Genomic DNA, 22,789 nt, shown 5'->3' with positions numbered 1-22,789 from the left:
TATATATATATATATATATATATATATATATATATATAGATAGATTGTATATACATATAATATCTTTAATATTATAATGTAATGCAATATAATAATAATAATATATTATAATTATATATTTATATTACATGTAATATTACTAATAATATTACGATATAGTGGTATGGTGCAATATAGCAATGTTTAATGCTGATATTGTACAATGCTAATATTATTATTATTATTATTATTAACTTTATTTGTACCCCGCTAGCATCTCCCGAAGGACTCGATGCGGCTTACACAGGCCGAAGCCTCAAAACACAATACAATAGAGAACATAACACAACAATAGCAAAGCAAATCAAAACAATAAGCAAAATAACGACATAATAATAATATATATATTATTAATATATCGTATGTAATATATACCTTGTAAGCCACTCTGAGTCCCCCTCGGGGTGAGAAGGACGGCATATAAATGTCGTAAATAAATAAATAATAAATACCATCGACAGCAGCACAGAAAACAGCAACTAAAGGATGCGAAGGCCAGTCTCATATAGGTAGATCACCTGAATTTGTCAAAGGGGACCACTCAATCCCTTAATTCCACCAGTTGAACTCCATCCACTGGTATCCTCAAACTCTGACTTACACTGGCTTCCTTCAAAATGGACACCTTGCTTGTCATTTCTCCTTGCAAGAATCTCCACTATCCACTATTTTGTTTCCTCTTTGCAATATCCTTCAGGCGCTCTCCAGCAGAAACGGCAAAATATAGGTAGGATCGATAGCATTGCAAAACAAAAGCCGACTCAAAAGTTGCCTGGGTCAGTCTCCCTTTGCCTTGATTTGCCCCCTGAGAAAGCCAAGGCTGACCAGCCTCTGTTCTCCAGATATTCAAAGCAGCGCCTGTCTTGTCAGCTATCGTGAGCATCAGGAAGGAACACTGCAAGCCGAGCTTACAAAAACCAAAAGTGCCAGGCCATTTGATAGTTTGCAGAATACACAGCCATTGGTCTGATCTAGAGGGATTGCATTACCACCAGAGGAAAATATATTTTCAACACAAAGGACCTAAAGCAGAACAAGTCACCTATGCAAACCTTATAGGGCTGACATGACAGATATCCAACAGGCTGCATTTAATACAGCAAGTGTGTCTTGCAATTGCTTGCCAATTTATGGCAACTACATGAATTTCAAAGCATTTTCTCAGACAAGTACTGTATATACTTAAGTATAAGCCTAGTTTTTCAGTCCCTTTTTTAGGCTGAAAGAGCTCCCTTCGGCTTATACTCGAGTCAAGGTTATTTATTATTTTACTCTGTTATAAGTATTATTTTTATTACATTTATTATCTTACTCTATTATTACATTTACATTATTTTACTCTATTATTTTATTACATTTATTATTTTACTCTATATATTACTGTTTTGATTACATTTATTATTATTTTATTATTATTATTAACTTTATTTGTACCCCGCTAGCATCTCCCGAAGGACTCAATGTGGCTTACATGGGCCGAGGCCTCAAAAAACAACAACATAACAATACACATAACATTATTAAGCAAATCAAAAACATCAAGCAATAGACGATAAACAAAACACCATAACACAATTAAAAACTAGGGCCAGGCCGACTGTAATGGGTACAGATTATTTTATTTTATTCTATTTATTATTATTATTAAATAGAAATTTTATTCTATTTATTATTATTATTATTACATTTACATTATTTTACTCAGTTATTTTTATCACATTTATTATTTTGCTCTCTTTATTATTATTGGAAGGATAGGTAGGCACATTTACATTGAAGAAGGTTAAAATAATGGTTTGATCAGAGTTGGACAGTCTTATCTTAAATTACAGTAAATATTCGAAAACATTTATTATTACTATTATTATTTTTTTATTCATTATTTTACTCTCTTTATTATTGTTGGAAGGATATGTAAATACATTTACATTGAACATGAGAATGATTTAATCAGAGTTGGGCAGTCTTATCTCAAATTACAATTTTATGTAAAGGGGCCGACCAAGGGCAAGATGGATGGATGGCATCCTTGAAGTGACTGGACTGACCTTGAAGGAGCTGGGGGTGGTGACGGCCAACAGGGAGCTCTGGCGTGGGTTGGTCCATGAGGTCACGAAGAGTCGGAGACGACTGAACGAATGAACATTCAACACCATTTCACCTCCTGATGCCTCAATTAATGTAATTTTATTGGTATCTATTTTTATTTTGAAATTTACCAATAGCTGCTGCATTTCCCACCCTCGGCTTATATTCGAGTCAATACATTTTCCCAGTTATTTTGTGGTAAAATTAGGTACCTTGGCTTAAATTCGGGTCAGCTTATACTCGAGTATATACGGTAATACGCAGGTGGTTTTGCTCAGAAATATAACCGACAGCACCTGGAATTCATTGCTGATTGCTCATTCAAATACTTATTCAGGGGCCAGTCCTGCTTGGCTCTGAAGATCAGGAGGACCTGAAAGGAAAATCCAATCTCCCTTCAAGTTAATCTGAATCCTCCTTGATAAATGTGTAAGGAGAGCTCCCAGAACCAGAGATGGATTCCGTTCCCTTCCCAACTCACCAGGCTTTTGGCACTGAAATCCAAAACCCGACTGCTGACTCACTGTAACAGAGACCTGTGACTCTGCCCAGTCCCAGCAGGAAAAAAAGAGACCCACAGCCTCTTCTTCGGCCTCCAAACAAAGCCAGTTTCAGAGCAACATACTGTATATACTTGAGTATAAACCTAGTTTTTCAGCCCCTTTTTAGGCTGAAAAATTTCCCCTCGGCTTATACTCGAGTCAATGTTATTTACTATTTTACTCTGTTATTAGTATTATTTTTATTGCATTTATTATTTAATTTAATTTATTATTATTATTATTACATTTATTGTTTTACTCTTTATTGTTATTATAAGATTTATTATTTTACTTTATTTATTATTGTTATTAATACATTTATTATTTTACTCTATTTATTATTGTTATTAATACATTTATTATTTTACTCTATTTATTATTGTTATTAATACATTTATTATTTTACTCTATTTATTACTATTATTACATTTATTATTTTACTCTTTATTGTTATTATAACATTTATTATTTACTCTATTTATTATTATTATGACATTTATTATTCTACTCTTTATTGTTATTATAACATGTATTATTTTACTCTATTTATTATTGTTATTACATTTATTATTTTACTCCCTTTATTATTATTGGAAGGATATGTAAGCACATTTACATTGAAGGAGGTTAGAATAATGGTTTAATCAGAGTTGGACAGCTTTATCTTAAATTACAATTTTATGTAAATATTTTTGAATATTTACTCTACTGATGCCTCAATTAATGTTATTTTTATTGGTATCTATTTCTATTTTGAAACTTACCAGTAGCTGCTGCATTTCTCACCCTCGGCTTATACTCGAGTCATGAGGCCAAGCCCAAAGATACATAAAGTAAAATAATAAATGTAATAATAATAATAATAAAGTAAAATAATAAATGCAATAAAAATAATACTAATAACAGAGTAAAATAGTAAATAACATTATTTACTATTTTACTCTGTTATTAGTATTATTTTTATTGCATTTATTATTTTACTTTATTGTTATTATTACATTTATTATTTTACTTTATGTATCTTTGGGCTTGGCCTCATGTTAGCCGCCTTAAGTCCCCTTTGGGGATGGTGGCCCCACGAGATGCAGAGCCAACCTTCAGAAATGGGGCCACAAAGTGGAATCCTCGACATGCGAGTGCAGAGAGGAGCAAACCACAGACCACCTGCTGCAATGCAACCTGAGCCCTACCACATGCACAATGGAGGACCTTCTTGCAGCAACACCAGAAGCACTCCAAGTGGCCAGATACTGGTCAAAGGACATTTAATCAATTACCAAAATCACACATTTTGTATTTTCTCTGTTTGTTTGCTTTGTTCTGTTAGAAATGTAATATAACTGACTGGCTGCCCTGACACGAGAAATAAAAATCTCAATTTTATGACAAACCATCTTTGCCGCATTCTCACTGGCCTGGCCTTGCTGGAGTTGGCCGGGCTATCGATTATTATGCTTCTGCATTGGCCACGCAGCAGCTTGCAGCTCACACCCACTTGTGAAAAAAAAAAAAGAGTTTTGCATTCAGCTTCAATGCTTTCCAAACGGAGGGCTTGTTGCAAGACAGGATGGCTTGGACTCCAGCCTCCACTGCAGTCTCCGCCACTTGAGCACTGCAGCACCGCCGGAGGAGCCCAAAACCCAAGGCAAACCTGATACGGCTGGCGAAAGGCGCACTGCGAGACGCAGGCAGCATCAAGGACTGCCAAGGGTGCCACAATTAGAATGGCGCAGCCTGGGGTGGGGTAGAGTGGAGTGGAGTGGGGGGAGTGCCCGACGGAAGCGCCTCGGTAGCCATCTGGACTCCTCTCCCCACCCTTTTTCCCTTCTGGAAAAATCCACGTTGCCCTCAGGCAGATGGGGTACGGGGGGCTCAAGACCACCGCAGTGCTGCCAGACAGCAACAGGAAGGAGGAGGATGAAGCAAACCAAGCCTTGCAAGAGGGATTGGAAAGCCAGGAGGGAGCTTTTCCTCCCATGTGCAGGGAAGAAGGCCAAAACGCAGCACAATGGTGCGTTTCATCAAACTGGGTCAATCCTTCCTCTGGGCTGCACTACCGAGCCGTCTGGGACAAAAGATCAAAGGACCAGTGCAATCTTTCATTCTGGCCAAAGCCGCCACCGAGTGAGATCTCTTCCTGACATCCCCATGAGCTAGAGAGGAGGGGGAAAGGGAAAAGAACAAGGGAAACGGCACTGTTGACAGTGTTCGGCCTTTGGATGTGACGTAGCATTGATATACCCAGAAGGCACCACATCCTGCCTGATCCTGGACGCTAAACTGGGTCAGCCCTGGCGAGTACGAGGATGAGTGGCCGACAACAAACGCAAGATGCGGTAGGCTGCATTTCAAAGGCAAAACCATCTCCGGAGATTTCCTAAGACAACTCTCTGAAATGTGTGAAGTCAACATGAGACTTGAAAGGACACACACACACACTTCTTCAAATGAAGGATGAACCCAAGATCACAAAGAGGAAGTCATGGTACCCTGTCTTTCTTACCAACTGAAAGTCCATTGGTTTGTTGTGAGTTTTCCAGGCTCTTATAATAATAATAAATAAACTTTAGAAGATTTCCTAAGATGACTCTCTGAAATTTGTGAAGTCAACATAAGACTTGAAAGGACACACCCACACACACTTCTTCAAATGAAGGATCAACCCAAGATCACAAAGAGGAAGTCATGGTACCCTGTCTTTCTTACCAACTGAAAGTCTATGGGTTTGTTGTGAGTTTTCCAGACTGTTATAATAATAATAAATAAACTTTAGAAGATTTCCTAAGACGACTCTCTGAAATGTGTGAAGTCAACATGAGACTTGAAAGGACAGACATACACACACACCTCTTCAAATAAAGGACCAACCCAAGATCACAAAGAGGAAATCGTGGCACCCTGTCTTTCTTACCAACTGAAAGTCCATTGGTTTGTTGTGAGTTTTCCAAGTTGTTATAATAATAATAAATAAACTTGATTTATACCCCGCTCCATCTCCCCAAGGAGGACTCGGTGCAGCTTACAGGAGGCCAGCCCATCGATACAATACAAGCAATATAACACAAGAAAACGAGTAAAATACATAAAATGCAAAATCATAATACTGTATATACTCAAGTATAAACCTAACTTTTCAGGCTGAAAAAAATCGCCTCGGCTTTACTCGAGTCAAGGTTATTTATTATTTTACTCTGCTATTAGTATTATTTTTATTACATTTATTATTTTACTCTATTAATATTATTACATTTACATTATTTTACTGTGTTATTATATTGACTACATTTACTATTTTACTCTATTATTGTTATTATTACATTTATTACTTTATTATTATTACTATTATTACTATTACACTCGCTGGAACACCTCAGCAAGTGAGAGTCCAAAAGTGGCAGGCTCAAACCCAGCACCTCAACCAATGGCTGATACCAAATGAGAGACTCCCTCCTGGGCACACAGAAGACTGGGCGACTTGGAAGGCGCTGAACAGACTGCGCTCTGGCACCACGAGATGCAGAGCCAACCTTGAGAAATGGGGCCACAAAGTGGAATCCTCGACATGCGAGTGCGGAGAAGAGCAAACCACTGACCACCTGCTGCAATGCAACCTGAGCCCTGCCACATGCACAAGGGAGGACCTTCTTGCGGCAACACCAGAGGCACTCCAAGTGGCCAGATACTGGTCAAAAGACATTTAACCAACTACCAAACTCACAAGTTTTGTATTTGTCTGTTTGTTTGCTTTGTTCTGTTAGAAATGTAATATAATGGACTGGTTGCTCTAACACAGTGGTTCTCAACCTGGGGGTCGCGACCCCCCGAGGGGTCGCCTGGCAAATTTTGAGGGGTCGCGGGACTGCCTCGTTTGGCCCCGCCCCCTTTGTGTCCCTGGAATGGCTGCCGGGCAACCTCTGGCAGCCAAAGAGCCAGCAAACACCCATGCCTGGAAGAGAGGGAAAGGAGCCATGCAGCTCTCCGCTCTCGCTCGCCCAGCCCCTTGTTCTGTCTACCGTTGCCACAGGACGCCTTCCCGCCTGCTTGGCGGGTGGGCACCGCAGCCTTGGTTGCCCGAGGGCTGCAAGGCTTCTTTCCTACCAGTGGCCAGGCAAGGGAAGGCGAGGCCTAGTGAGTGGCCTATCCTTTGCCTGGCGCGGGATGGGAAAGCACCCTGCAGCTGCAACGGAGAGAAGAAGGGACTGGCGCCGGTTGAAGGGCTCCTAAAGTCCCTCCGCCACCTGCTGCCTTCATCCTTTCAGCTTCTCCATTCCCCGGCTTTCCTCGCCTCCTCCTCCTCTTCCTCCTTGTCCCGGAGGAAGCAGCAGGCAGGAGGGGGGCGGGGCGGGAGAGAGATTGCACCCCTTTTCTCAAACTCTTGCCTCCCTCCCTTCACTGCAGGAAGGGAGAAAAGAAAGGCAGAAATAAATTTTAGTTTTGAAGTCCTGCTCCCTTCCTTCACCTCCAACTCCTTTGTTTCCTCCCTCTTCTCCCTGATTTGCTTGGCTGCCCCCGGCAAAGCACGCTCTCTCTCACACACACACTCTCACTCTCTCTCCTCCCCCCCCCCCCCCTCCGCTCCTATTAACAGCCAGACCGGGAGGCAGCTTCACGTGAGAGGATGGTGCTTCCGAGTGAAGGACCTTGCTTCCCTCTCTTCATTCCTTTCCTTCCTTCCCCTTCTTTTCCTTTCCTTCCTTCCTTCCCTCCTTCCTTTCCCTCCTTCTTTCCTTCCTCCCTTCTCCCTTTCCTTACCTCCCTCCCTCCCTTCCCTCCTTCCTTTCCTTCCTTCCTGTCCCTCTTCCTTTCCTTCTTTCCCTCCCTCCCTTCTTTCCCTTCCTTCCTTTTTCCTTCCTTCCTGTCCCTCCTTCTTCCTTTCCTTCTTTCCCTCCTTCCCTCCCTTCATTTCCTTCTTCCTCTCCTTCCCTCCCTCCTCCCTTCTCTCCTTTCTCTCCTTCCTTTCCTACTTTACCTCCTTCCTTCCCTCCCTCCCTTCCCTTTTCCATCCTTCCTGTCCCTCCTTCCTTTCCATCTTTTCCTCCCTCCCTTCCTTTCCTCTTCCTCTCTTTCCTTCCACCCTTCCTTCTATTATCATCATCAAGCAGAGGCAGACTGGCCATCTGTCAGGTGTACTTTGATTGTGTCTTTCCCTTATGGCAGAAGGGGGTTAGACTGAATGGCCCATGGAAGTCTCTTCCCACTTTAGGATTCTATTATTACTATTATCATCTTCATTAAGCAGAAGCAGACTGGCCATCTGTCAAGAGTGCTTTGATTGTGCATTCCCTTATGCAAGAATGAGGTTGGATTGGATAGCCTTTGGATGTCTCTCCCACCTTACGATTCTATTGTTGTTGTTAAGCAGAGGCTGAGTGGCCATTTGTTGAGAGGGCTTTAATTGTGTTCCTTTATGACAGGAGGGGGTTGGACTGGATGGCTTTTGGGGGTCCCTTCCAACTCTAGGATCCTATTATCATCATCATTAAGCAGAAGCAGATTGGTAATCTGTCAAGAGTGCTTTGATTGTGTATTTCCCTTATACAAGAGATTGGATTGGATGTCTCTCCCACCTTACGATTCTGTTGTTGTTCTTTTTGTTGTTGTTAAGCAAAGGCTGAGTAATTTGTTGGGAGGGCTTTAATTGTATCCCTTTATGGCAGAAGAGGGTTGGACTGGATGGCCTTTGGGGGTCCCTTCCAACTTTAGGATCCTATTATTACTATTACTATTATCATCATCATCATCATCATCACCATCATCATTATTAAGCAGTCTGAATGGCCAACATCAGGTGTGATTTGATTGTGCTTTTCTTGCATCAAGGCAGGAGGGGGTTGGACTGGATGGCCCTTGCGAGGTCACTTAACTGTAGGATCCTATTATTATTATTATTATTATTATTATTATTATTATTATTAAGCAGAGGTTGAATGGCCATCTGTTGCAGGGGCTTTGATTGTGGTTTTCCTGCAGGAAGACAGAAGGGGGTTGGACTGGATGGCTTTTGGAGGTCTCTTGCAGGTCTAGGATTCTATTATTACTATTATTAAATCACTGTGAATTCCTCCCAACCCCCTGCCAGTATTTTCTGTTGGTCATTGAGGTTCTTTTTGCCAAATCTGGTCCAGATCTGTCATTCATTTGGGGGTGGGGGTGGGGGGTGGCAGTGATCTGTGGAAGACAGAGTTGTATCGGTTGAAAGTATTGCAAATCCCATCATCCATTGTCCATACTCCCCCAAACATATTGTTTTTGTGATTAATCACTATGCTTTAATTCTGTTCAATTTGTAACAATGAAAATACATCCTGCATATCAGATATTTACCTTATGAGTCATAACAGTAGCAAAAATTACAATTATGAAGTAGCAACAAAAATAATTTTATGGTTGGGGGTCACCACAACGTGAGGAACTGTATTAAGGGGTCGCGGCATTAAAAAGGTTGAGAACCACTGCTCTAACACGACAAATAAATTACTAATATTATTAAATTTCCATTATTTACTCTATTATTACTTTTATTACATTTATTATTTGACTCTATTATTATTACATTTACATTCTTTTTCTGTATTATTATATTGATTGCATTTATTATTTTACTCTATTATTCTTATTACATTTATTACTTTATTATTATTACTACTATTATTATTAAATTTCCATTATTTACCCTATTATTATTTTTATTACATGTTATTACAGTTATTATTTTATTCTATCATTATAGGTAATAGGTAAGCACATTTACATTGAAGCAGGTTAGAATAATGGTTGAATCAGAGTTGGGCGGTCTTATCATAAATTAGAGTTTTGTGTAAATACTCCAAAACATTTAACCTACTGATGATTACCAGTAGCAGCGACATTTCTCACCCTCGGCTTATACTCGAGTCAATCTGTTTTCCCAGTTTTTTGTGGTAAAATTAGGTCCCTCGGCTTATATTCGGGTGGGCTTATACTCGAGTATATACGGTAATATACAACACAACAATATAAAATCAAACATTAAAAACATAGGGAATTTCACTAGGCAGGGCCAGATGCATGGATAAAATTATATATTTTTTAAAAAACACTGGGAGATAGGAGAGTGTAACTTATAAGGAGGAGGCTCCAAGAATGAGGAAAGATTTCATTGCACAACCCATAAAATAAAGTGCGTCTCTAAGGACATTTTGTGCAAAGTGTGGTCAGGGAGAATCTTTCACTCAATCACTGAAGGCACATTGGAATAACCAGATCTTCAAATTCCTCCTCAAGATTGCCAAGGTGGGGGCTCGTCTAATGTCTCTGGGGAGTGAGTTCCAGAGCCGGGGGGCCACCACAGAGAAGGCCCACTCTCTCGTCCCGCAAGTCGCACCTGCGATGCAGGCAGGAGTGAAAGAAGGGCCTCTCCAGAGGATTGTGGGTTCATAGATGGATATTTCCCAGAAGCATTCTCCTCTGACATTTTGCCTGCATCTATGGAAGGCATCCTCAGGTTTCTGAATGCCTGACATAGATGCAGGAGAAAGGTCAGGAGAGAATGCTTCTGGAACTTATCCATACAGCCTGGAAAAATCACAACAAATGAATGATTCTGGTAATTAAAGCCTTCGACAACGAAATTCCATTGCTTTCTGCTCGGTGCGGCCGCCCTCGTAGATTCGACACAGTAAATGCAAGGCAGAGCCAGCAGCCCTTTGGGACAGGCTTTTTAAAATAGCTTGAGGGAAAAGATGCTCTGAAAAGTAGGTTAGCGCAGCAAGAGCAGCCAGAAAGAAAATATTAATTTAATGGCTTGGATTATCGGGCAAGTGCTGTCGGAGAGAAAGGCAGCTCCAAAGATGGGGACTTTATTTTGTTATCAGATGAATGGGGAGACATTGGCGGAGATTGGGGAGGCAGAAGACCCCAGGGCTTCTTCAAAGGAAAACATTGCATTTAATGACATTCCCCACCACTGTTTGGGAACCCATTAAATTAATGGGTTGTTGTAGGGGTTTTTTGGGGTCTATATGGCCATGTTCTAGAGGCATTCTCTCCTGACGTTTCGCCTGCATCTATGGCAAGCATCCTCAGAGGTAGTGAGACCCCACCCCACAAGGACCAGCCATCCTATGTATTGAAGGGTTGGAGCTGCCTTTCTCTCCGACAGCGCTTGCTGGATAATCCAAGCCATTAAATTAATGGGTTGCTGTAGGTTTTTTTTCGGGCTATATGGCCATGTTCTAGAGGCATTCTCTCCTGACGTTTCGCCTGTATCTATGGCAAGCATCCTCAGAGGTAGTCGAAGGCTTTCATGGCTGGAATCACTGGTTGTTGTAGGTTTTTTCAGGCTATATGGCCATGTTCTAGAGGCATTCTCTCCTGACGTTTCGCCTGTATCTATGGCAAGCATCCTCAGAGGTAGTCGAAGGCTTTCATGACTGGAATCACTGGTTGTTGTAGGTCTTTTCAGGCTATATGGCCATGTTCTAGAGGCATTCTCTCCTGACGTTTCGCCTGTATCTATAGCAAGCATCCTCAGAGGTAGTCGAAGGCTTTCATGGCTGGAATCACTGGTTGTTGTAGGTTTTTTCAGGCTATATGGCCATGTTCTAGAGGCATCCTCTACTGACATTTCGCCTGCATCTATGGCAAGCATCCTCAGAGGATGCTTGCCATAGATGCAGGCGAAACGTCAGGAGAGAATGCCTCTAGAACATGGCCATATAGCCCGAAAAAAACCTACAACAACCCAGTGAAGCCTTCGACAATACATTAAATTAATATTTTCTTTCTAGCTGCTCTGGCTATATGCGGGTAGTCATATATGGGGGTAGTCATCTCTTTGGGACAGGAGCCCCAAAGATGCAATGGGTCAAACCCTTGTGCCGCCAAGACTGAAGACCGACAGGTCGGAGGTGAGCTCGAGCGCAGATGAGCTCCCTCTGTCAGCTCCAGCTCCCCATCCAGGGACATGAGAGACGCCTCCCACAAGGATGTTAAAACATCTGGGTGTCCCATGGGCAACATCCTTGCAGACGGCCAATTCTCACACACCAGAAGCAACTTGCAGTTTCTTAAGTCGCTCCTGACATGAAAAAAAAAATCTATTTGGGACTTCAAGGAAATATAATTCTATTTATTTATTTACAGTATTTGTATACCGCTTTTCTCACCCTGAGGGGGACATAATTCTACATAATGAGGACCCCAGTTGTGCTTGTTCTAACCAAGTAACCTCTTCCTACGTCAATGCATTTGCACCACCTTGTTTCGACTCAAGATCAGAAGGCTTCCCTCTCCTCCTCGCATCTCTACGAAGCAACCCTCTCCCGCTGTGTCTTGCTGCGACGACCCGGTAACTATCCCACTGAGTCAGCATGTGTATTTCATTTCAAGTATTCGTTGCTGGATTGCTTCCTACTATTACATTTCTCCCAAACCAGTGGGCATAGCGCTCTTCCCCTGGCGAGGTTAGACCAGTGTTTCTCAACCTGGGGGTCGGGATCCCTGGGGGGGTGTCAGAGGGGTCGCCAAAGACTATCAGAAAACACAGTATTGTCTGTTCGTCATGGGGGTTCTGTGTGGGAAGTTTGGCCCAATTCTATCATTGACGGGACACAGACTGTTCTTTGATTGTAGGTGAACTATAAATCCCAGCAACTACAACTCTCAAATGTCAAGGTCCATTTCCCCCAAATTCCACCAGTGTTTACATTTGGCCATATTGAGAATCTGTGCCAAGTTTGGTCCAGATCCATCGTTGTTTGCGTCCACAGTGTTCTCTGGATGTAGGTGAACTACAACTCCCAAACTCAAGGTCAATGCCCACCAAACCCTTCCAGTATTTTCTGTTGATCATGGGAAAATACATCCTGCACATCAGATATTTACATGACGACTCATAACAGTAGCAAAATTACAGCAAAAATTATGGTTGGGGGTCACCACAACATGAGGAACTGTATTAAGGGGTCGCAGCATTAGGAGGGTTGAGAAACATGGGTTAGATCAGTGGTTCTCAACCTGGGGTCCCCAGATGTTTTTGGCCTACAACTCCCAGAAATCCCAGCCAATTTACCAGCTATTAGAATTTCTGGGAGTTGAAGGCCAAAAACATCTGGGGACCCCAGGTTGAGTACTACTGGGTTAGATGGACGGCTTTCTGAATGGGGCTCTTGTTGGTCAAAAGCATCCCACATGCATTTCCTTCTCTGTGCAAGCCAAGGTGGATCTGGCAAAACCAGATGGTGCAGCATTGCTCAACCTCAGCGTAGATGAGACCATCAGAAACACCTGCATCAAAGCAGGACGTGGAAGCAGGCCAATATAACGGTTCCAAGGCTGTTGTTTATTATCCCAGTGGTTCCCAACCTTTGGTCCTCCTCCAGGTGTTTTGGACTTCAGCTCCCACCATTCCAAACAGATGGTTAGGTTGCTGGGATTTTTTGGGAGCTGAAGTGCAAAACACCTGGAGGACAAAAGGTTGGGAAACCACTGTATTAGCCAGGACCTACAGCCATATATTATAATTCACACCTGAATGTGTTTTGATTGATTATCAGATGCATCTGCCTACCAGCCAGGACGGGGAACCTCACTCCACAACCAGCAAATAAGCCAGACTGTTTCCAGTCCTTATATTGAAGTCATGCCTCTTCTGGGGAGATAAAACCACTGATACTATTTTATTTTTATTATTTACTATATTTATATACCGTCCCTCTCTCAGCCTGCAGGCGACTCAGGGTGGGTTCTTTTGTATTTATATTTGAATTATTGTATGTTTAGAATCATAGAATCATAGAATCAAAGAGTTGGAAGAGACCTCATGGGCCATTCAGTCCAACCCCATTCTGCCAAGAAGCAGAAATATTGCATTCAAATCACCCCTGACAGATGGCCATCCAGCCTCTGTTTAAAAGCTTCCAAAGAAGGAGCCTCCACCACACTCCGGGGCAGAGAGTTCCACTGCTGAACGGCTCTCACAGTCAGGAAGTTCTTCCTCATGTTTACTTTTAAGCTTTGTTATTGTATTTCTATTTGAATTACTTCTAAGCTTGTTATTGTATTTATATTCAAATTATTATCTCGTGTTTATTATTGTATGTTTAAATTGAGATGTCAATTGTTTAAACTCATATGTTATGTTTATTATATGTGTAATGCGGCATTTAAACGTTGTTGTGTTACTGTTATTGTTTATTGTTTGTTATGAGTTTTATTTTATTGTCTGTATTAATTGTTGTTATTGCTTTTATCATTGATGTATTGTGGGCTCGGCCTCATGTAAGCCACACAGAGTCCTTAGGGAGATGGTAGCGGGGTATAAATGATAATAATAATAATAATAATAATAATAATTATTATTATTATTATTATTGTATGCCATGGATTGTAAGCTACCCTGAGTCCCCCACTGGGGTGAGAAGGGTGGGGTATAAATGTAGTATAAATAATAATAATAAACAATGTCAACAATTTACTGCCAACAGCAGCATAAAACATTTAAAAACATTAACATATAATATAATATCTTAGCAAAATCAATTGAAAATATAAGCCATTGGTATCTCTTAATTAAAAACATTGTCCAAGATCATCATCCAATCCTTCCATTGTCAAACGCTTGCTCAAACAGCCAAGTCTTCACTTTCCTCTGGAATGCTAAAAGGGAGGGGGCCAATAGGAAGGGCATTCCATAGCCGAGGTGCCACCACTGAGAAGGCCCTCTCTCTCGTCCCCGCCAGATGTGTTTGTGACGCCGGCGGGAGCAAGAGCAAGGCCTCCCCCAGACGATCTTAGTACTTTAAGATCGTGTGGGGAGGCCTTGCTCTTGCTCCTGCCGGCGTCACAAACACGTCTGGCGGGGACAAGAGGCAGGGCCTTCTCAGTGGTGGCCCCACTGATGTGATATAGTCCATCGAATTATGCTCTGAATCCTTCCTGGAACACACTGCTCTATATACATGAGCTATTAGGGCCTTTCGGAACTGCAGATGTAGTCAACAGCCAGGCATGGGCCAACTTGGGCCCTCCAGGTGGTTTGGACTCCAACTCCCATCATTCCTAACAGCCTCAGGCCCTTTCCTTTTCCCCCTCAGCCGCTTAAGCGGCTGAGGGGGGAAAGGAAGGGGCCTGAGGCTGTTAGGAATGGTGGAAGTTGGAGTCCAAAACATCTGGAGGGCCCAAGTTGGCCCATGCATGGATACCTTTAAGGATCCTGTAAGTTCTCCATTTCCAACACTGATCTCAAAGACTAGGCACAACCTGCTTCACCAGAACCACTTCCTCCAAATTCTCGTGGTGTGTCGCCACGAGCTCCATGTATACAAGGTTTATGGTAACTGCAATAATAATAATAATAATAATAATAATAATAATAATAATCTTTACTTATAACCCGCCACCATCTCCCCAAAGGGGACTCAGGGTAACTAACATGAGGCCAAGCCCAAAAAAGAATACAATATAATTAGTTACAAAACAACAACAAAATACTTCACAACAATATATATATATATATATAAGTGCAAAATAACATAATAAAAATCAAACACAAGGGTTCGCGACAGACGGATACCCACGCTCCAAAAGCCCTGGATGACTAGGCCCCGTCCCCGAAGCCGCCGCGTGATGATTAAGCCGCAACTGTTTTGCTCGCTGCCACCTTCTGTCCGCGGTGCCACCCACCCACCCCTTCCTCTCCCCCCAGCCGCTCTCGAACTTGCCACCCCCTCGTCACTCCCCTCCCCAGCGCCTCCCACCCGCTGCCAGCCAAGGCGCATCCATCCGCCATCCCCACCGGTTCTCTCTCATGGCTTCCTGGTCTCATTTGCCCAATGCTCTGCCATTTCCCTGGAGGAGGATGCCCAAACCGCTGGCTTTCTGTCACCAGTGGCCTTACCACCTACTTACAAGACCTCGATAGGACACTTCGCCAGAACGCAAGAACCATTAGACAAATATTAATAATAATATAATATGTAGATGCACTCTTGTGAAATATAATAATAATTCCACTGTGTAAGTGAACCCTTGGAAGAAAATAATAATAACAATAATATGTAGATGCATTCTTATGAAATATAATAATAATTCCACTGTGTAGGTGAACCCTTAGAAGAAAATAATAATAACAATAATAATATGTAGATGCACTCTTATGAAATATAGTAGTAATTCCACTGTGTAGGTGAACCATTAGAAGAAAATAATAATAATATTATTAATAATAACAATAATAATAATAATATGTAGATGCACTCTTATGAAATATAATAATTCCACTGTGTAGGTGAACCCTTAGAAGAAAATAATAATAATATTAATAATAATAATAATAACAATAATAATATGTAGATGCACCCTTATAAAATATTTATTTATATGTAGATGCACTCCTATGCAATATAATAATTCCACTGTGTAGGTGAACCCTTAGAAAATAATAATAATAATAACTCTACGTAGATGCACCCTTAAAATATAATATTCCTAGATGAACCCTTGTAAAATATAATGATTCTATGTAGGGTTATAAAATATGTATTTATATGTAGATGCTCTCCTATGAAATATAATAATAATTCCACTGTGTATGTGAACCCGTAGAAAATAATAATAATAATTCTACGTAGATGCACCCTTAAAATAATATTCCTAGATGAACCCTTGTAAAATATAATAATTCTAGATGCACCCTTAAAATAATATTCCTAGATGAACCCTTGTAAAATATAATAATTCTAGATGCACCCTTAAAATAATATTCCTAGATGAACCCTTGTAAAATATAATAATTCTAGATGCACCCTTAAAATAATATTCCTAGATGAACCCTTGTAAAATATAATAATTCTATGTAGATGCACCCTTATAAAATATTTATTTATAAGAAGATGCACTCCTATGAAATATAATAATAATTCCACTGTGTAGGTGAACCCTTACAAAATAATAATAATAATAATAATAATAATATGTAGATGCACTCTTATGAAATATAGTAATGATTCCACTATGTAGGTGAACCCTTAGATGATAATAATAATAATAATTCTACGTAGATGCATCCTTTAAAATATAATATTTTTAGATGAACCCTTGTAAAATATAATAATTCTATGTATATGCACCCTTATAAAATATGCATTTATATGTAGATGCACTCCTATGAAATATAATAATAATTCCACTGTGTTGGTGAACCCTTAGAAAATAATAATAATAATTCTACGTAGATGCACCCTTAAAAATATTATATTCCTAGATGAATCCTTGTAAAATATAATAATTCTATGTAGATGCACCCTTATAAAATATTTATTTTATTTGCAGCATTTAAATGCCGCCCTTTTTACCCCGAATGGGACTCAGAGCAGCTTACAATATATATTTTCATGCAATATATTATATTATTAGCATAGTACAATATCAGTATTATATATTACTATATTGCACTATACCATTATATTATAATATTATTAGTAATGTAAATATATAATTATAATTACAATATTGTATTATTATTTCTAGTATTATATTGTATTACATTATAATATTATAAATATTATATGTATATACAATATACTATATTATTAGTAAAGACAAGATGGAAATATAATAACAATAATAATATGTAGATAAACACTTGACCCAACAAGCCTTTATTTTGATGTCTTTGCCTTTCTCTGGAGAGGAAAACATGGCATCAAACCCCTCTGGCCAACCTTCCAAGTCCAAATAATCGCATGGCCCCACCTACGTGGACAAGAGGCACCCCCCAATCTCCTTGACTCAAACTAAACCCTTCTCTCTTCCACCCACCCCATCTTTTGGATCCCTCGATATCCCACCCACTGATCCCAGATCCCAAGCACGCCCTATACATCCCACCATAAACAAATGCTGCCTGGGGAAAGGAGATGAAGAAGGATCTCCCTTCCCTCCCTCCTGACCCATTTTCCCTGCCCCAAACAAGGAGACCCACTCTTTTGCCCCTTTGAAAAACCCAAACCTTAAAAGCTGGGATCCACTCCCTGAAAAATTGCTCCCCAAGAGAAGGATCCACTTCTTGCCACCCCACTCAAAGCCAGTGGGTTACCTAAGAAAAAAGGATTCACTCCCCTCAAGCTACTCACCTGGCCAGACCCCCGAGGGGTGGGGGATCCACTCCTTGGACCCAAAACCAATCCCTCCCAAGAGGAAAGATCCACTCATTTAAACACTCAAAACGGGCCCCCCAAGAGGAAGGGGCACACTGATTGTCGCTCAAACAACATCCCCAAAAGGTGGGATCCACTCCCAACCCCCCTCAAAACCGGATCCACTCCCAAAGCCCCTCAAAACAGATTCCCCAAGAGGAGGGATCTATCCCTGAACCATCAAAATGGATTCCCCAAGACCTCTCCCCCCCCACCGACCCAACAAGAAAGGATAACCCAAGAGGCGGGATCCACTCCCAGACCTTCAAAAAGGATCCCCAAAGGATGGGATCTATCACAGGATGCTCAAGAGAAGGGACCCAACCATAATGCCTCGAAACCGATCCCAAACAGGAGGTGATCCACTCACAGCTCCCCCCCCCAAAAGGAGGGACCCACTCCCAAACCTTTAAAGAGGATTCCCCAAGAGGATGGGATCTATCACAGGATGCCCAAGAGGAGGGACCCAACGTTAATGCCTCGAAACCGATCCCGAAGGGGAAGGGATCCACTCACAGCTCCCCCCAAAAAAGGAGGGATCCACTCCCAAACCTTCAAAAAGGATTCCCCAAGAGGATGGGATCTATCACAGGATGCCCGAGAGGAGGGACCCAACGTTAATGCCTCGAAACCGATCCCAAAGAGGAGGGGATCCACTCCCAAACCTTCAAAAAGGTTCCCCTAGAGGATGGGATCTATCACAGGATGCCCAAGAGGAGGGACCCAACCGTAATGCCAAAGAGGAAGGGACCCACTCACAGCTCCCCCCAAAAAGAAGGGATTCACTCCCAAACCTTCAAAAAGGATCCCCAAGAGGTTGGGATCTATCACAGGATGCCCAAGAGGAGGGACCCAACCGTAATGCCACGAAACCGATCCCAAAGAGGAGGGGATCCACTCCCAAACCTTCAAAAAGGATCCCCAAGAGGATGGGATCGATGACAGGATGCCCAAGAGGAGGGGCCCAACTGTAATGCCTCGAAACCGATCCCAAAGAGGAGGGGATCCACTCCCAAACCTTCAAAAAGGATTCCCCAAGAGGATGGGATCTATCACAGGATGCCCAAGAGGAGGGACCCAACCGTGATCCCAAAGGGGAAGGGATCCACTCACAGTTCCCCTTTAAAGGAGGGATCCACAACCGACCCTAAAGGGGAGGGAGATCCACTCCCTATCCCTCAAAACAGATTCCAAAAGGAGGGGGGAACCCACTCCTTGCCCCCAAAGGGATTCCAAAAAAAAAGGGAGGGGATCCACTCCTTACCCCTCAAAAAGGGTTCCACAAGAGGAGGGATCCACTCACCACTCGTCGAAACGGATCCCTAAGGATGAGGGATTCCCCAAGAGGTGGAGAGGTCCATTTCCCTCAAAAGGGTTCCACAAGAAGAGGGATCCACTCGTCGAAACGGATCCCTAAGGATGAGGGATCCACTCCCGAACCCTCCCAAAGGGATCCCCATTTCCCAGCCCCTCAAAGCGGAATCCATGAGGGAATCTACTCCCAGGAGGAAGGGATCCACTCCCTGTCCCGCCAACCCGATCCCCGAGGGGAAGGGGACCCACTCCCGGCCTCCCTCACCATTTCCGGGTCCGGTTGGGCCTAGCGAGAGAGGTCTGGGAGAGCAGGGCAGAGCGCGGCACCGGCACCGAGAGCAACACCAGCAGTAGCGTCGCGGAAGGAGGAGGGAGAAGCAATGGCCGGAACCCGCTGCGGGAGAGCCGCCTCGCAGACCTCAAGCCGGGATCCCTCCGCCAACGGCCTCGCCCCGAAGCCCCGCCCCCTTTTGGCCCCGCCCATTCCCCTCTCCGCCAATCAGGCGCCGGGGGACTACTTTTCCTCCCCCTCCGGAACCGTTTCTTCCGCGGAAGGAGACTCCACTGTGACGGAAACCCTTGTGCCGCGCGCTCCCATTGGCCGGGGAGGCAGGCGCAGGATGAGACTCCCGCGCCCATTGGTCGCCTCTCACCTGCAATGCGTCAAAAATCGGAGCGGGCCACGCTGAGGGGAGGCGGGGGGGGAGGCGCGGAGGGAGGAACCAAGGAGGAGGAGGAAAAGGAGGAGGGAAAGCCAAGCGAGCGGCCCTGGGAGAAGAAGGCTGGCGATTGCTACGGAATGCTTTCCCAGGAAACAACGGGGAGTCCTTCACCCTCCCCCCTTTTTTTCCAAAAATGGTACGGTCCGAGCTAGGCTTCTCCCTCAATGGGTCGCTCTGGGAAGGAAGGGGGCGGAGTCTAGAGCACAGCGAGGCCACGCCCCTTTCCTACAACCACGCCCCTTCGAGCATAAGCCACGCCCCCTTCTGGGTTTCCCAAACTACAGGACTTGCTTCTTATCTTCCCAGTGGAATTATTATTATATATTATATTGTATATAATAATATTATAATATTATATAATATTATTAATATTATTATATATTATTATAATTATATATTATACTTTTCTACACAGCATTCTTGTTCTATTACTGGATTATCTTCCCAGTGGAATTATTATTATATATTATATTATATATAATATTATAATATTACTAATATTATTATATATTATTATTATTATATATTCTACTTTTCTACACAGCATTCTTGTTCTATTACTGGCTTATCTCCCCAGTGGAATTATTATTATATATTATATATTATATTATATATAATATTATAATATATTATTATTAATATAATATTATATATTATTATTATTATTTTATATTATACTTTTCTACACCGCATTCTTGTTCTATTACTGGATTATCTTCACAGTGGAATTATTATTATTATAATTATTATTATTATTATTATTATTATATTATACTTTTCTACACAGCATTATTATTATTCTTCTAAGGTTGCATCTACTATGCAGATGCACCTTTATAAAATATAATAAAATATAAATAATAGCAATAATACAGTTATTATTGCTGTAATTTATATTTTATTATTCTTATGGTTTATCTGAACAGTCAATTTATTTTTAATAGGGATGCATCTACACAGTCGAATTAATATATTTTATAAGGGTGGATCTACATAATATTATTATATTTTTCTAATGGTGTATCTGCACAATATAATATATAATAATAATAATTATATTTTATATTATTTTGAAAGGGTGCATCTATATTATTATTATATTTGCCTAATGGTTTATCTGCACAGTTGAATTATTATATTTTATATGGAACAAATCAAGAACTTTGGTCCAAAAGCAAGGTGCTGGCTGCTGGAGCTGATGAACAACTGCACTGCATCCTGTCAGATCCCCAAAATCTGGAGGAAAGCAAGAGTCATCGCCATCTTGAAGCCAGGCAAAGATCGTAATGACCCAAAAAGCTACAGACCAATCTCCCTGTTGTGCCACCTCTACAAAGTTCTATTTTGCATAGAATTACAGAAAAAATAGACCCCTGTGTGATCCCACAGCAAGCTGTGGGATCCCACAGGAAAGGCAAAAGCTGCACATCGCAAGTGCTGAACCTGACTCAGCACATAGAAGATGGCTTTGAAAGGCAGCAGATCACCGGAGCTGTCTTCATAGACTTGTCAGCAGCCTATGATACTGAGAACCACCACCTGAGAAAAATGTATAATATCACAAAGGACGACCACCTCACCCGCCTCATAGGAAACCTGCTACAAAACAGGAGCTTTTTTGTTGAGTTCCAGGGCCAGAGAAGCAGATGGCGGAAACAGAAGAACGGCCTGCCTCAGGGGAGCGTGCTTGCTCCATCCACGTTCAACATTTACACAAATGACCAGCCACTGCCAGAGGGACAGAGAGCGTCTTCTATGCTGATGATCGTGCCATTACCGCTCAAGCAGGGAGCTTTGAGATGGTAGAACAGAAGCTCTCCGAAGCTCTAGGTGCTCTTACTGCCTATTACAGGGAAAACCAGCTGATCCCTAATCCATCTAAAACACAGACATGTGACTTTCACCTTAAGAACAGACAAGCATCCCAAGCTCTGAGGATTATTACCTGGGAAGGAATCCCACTGGAGCATTGCAGCGCACCCAAATACCTGGGAGTCACTCTGGACCGTGCTCTGACCTACAAGAAGCACTGCCTGAACATCAAGCAAAAAGTGGGTGCTAGAAGCAATATCATACGAAAGCTGACTGGCACAACCTGGGGATCACAACCAGACACGGTGAAGACATCTGCCCTTGCGCTGTGCTACTCCGCTGCTGAGTATGCATGTCCAGTGGGGAACACATCTCACCACGCTATAAAAGTGGATGTGGCTCTTAATGAGACATGCCACATTATCACAGGGTGTTTGCACCCTACACCACTGAAGAAATTACACTGCTTAGCCGGTATTGCACCACCTGACATCCGCCGGGAAGTAGCAGCCAATAGTGAAAGGACCAAGGCAGAGACATCTCCAGCTCATCCCCTGTTTGGGTATCAGCCAGCACGGGAACGACTTAAATCAAGACATAGTTTTCTAAGATCAACAGAGACACTCGCTGGAACACCTCAGCAAGCGAGAGTCCAAAAGTGGCAGGCTCAAACCCAGAACCTCAACCAATGGCTGATACCAGATGTGAGACTCCCTCCTGGGCACACAGAGGACTGGGCGACTTGGAAGGCGCTGAACAGACTGTGCTCTGGCACCACGAGATGCAGAGCCAACCTTCAGAAATGGGGCCACAAAGTGGAATCCTCGACATGCGAGTGTGGAGAGGAGCAAACCACTGACCACCTGCTGCAATGCACCCTGAGCCCTGCCACATGCACAATGGAGGACCTTCTTGCAGCAACACCAGAGGCACTCCAAGTGTCAGATACCCATCAAAGGACATTTAATCAACTACCAAACTCACTAATTTTGTATTTTGTCTGTTTGTTTGCTTTGTTCTATTAGAAATGTAATATAATTTGACTGGTTGTCATGACACGACAAACAAATAAATAAATTATTCTAAGGTTGCATCT

At 42.2% G+C, this 22,789-nt stretch overlaps 1 protein-coding gene across 1 annotated transcript in view; it reads right to left on the bottom strand.

The window, feature by feature from the left end:
* LOC132781835 (calmodulin-1) overlaps nt 1-19,573 on the bottom strand; it is a 31,870-nt gene extending 12,297 nt beyond the window's left edge. The window contains exon 1 of the mRNA XM_060786327.2: nt 19,425-19,573. Within this exon, the coding sequence (XP_060642310.1) occupies nt 19,425-19,427 (3 nt within the window). The 5' untranslated portion in view covers nt 19,428-19,573. The remainder of the gene's footprint in view (nt 1-19,424) is intronic.
* Nucleotides 19,574-22,789: the final 3,216 nt, after the last annotated feature.

This window comes from Anolis sagrei, chromosome X (genome assembly GCF_037176765.1).
Source record: "Anolis sagrei isolate rAnoSag1 chromosome X, rAnoSag1.mat, whole genome shotgun sequence".
NCBI lineage: Eukaryota > Metazoa > Chordata > Lepidosauria > Squamata > Dactyloidae > Anolis > Anolis sagrei.
Note: the sequence above shows the minus strand (reverse complement) of the source record. Positions and strands in the feature narration are given on the sequence as shown.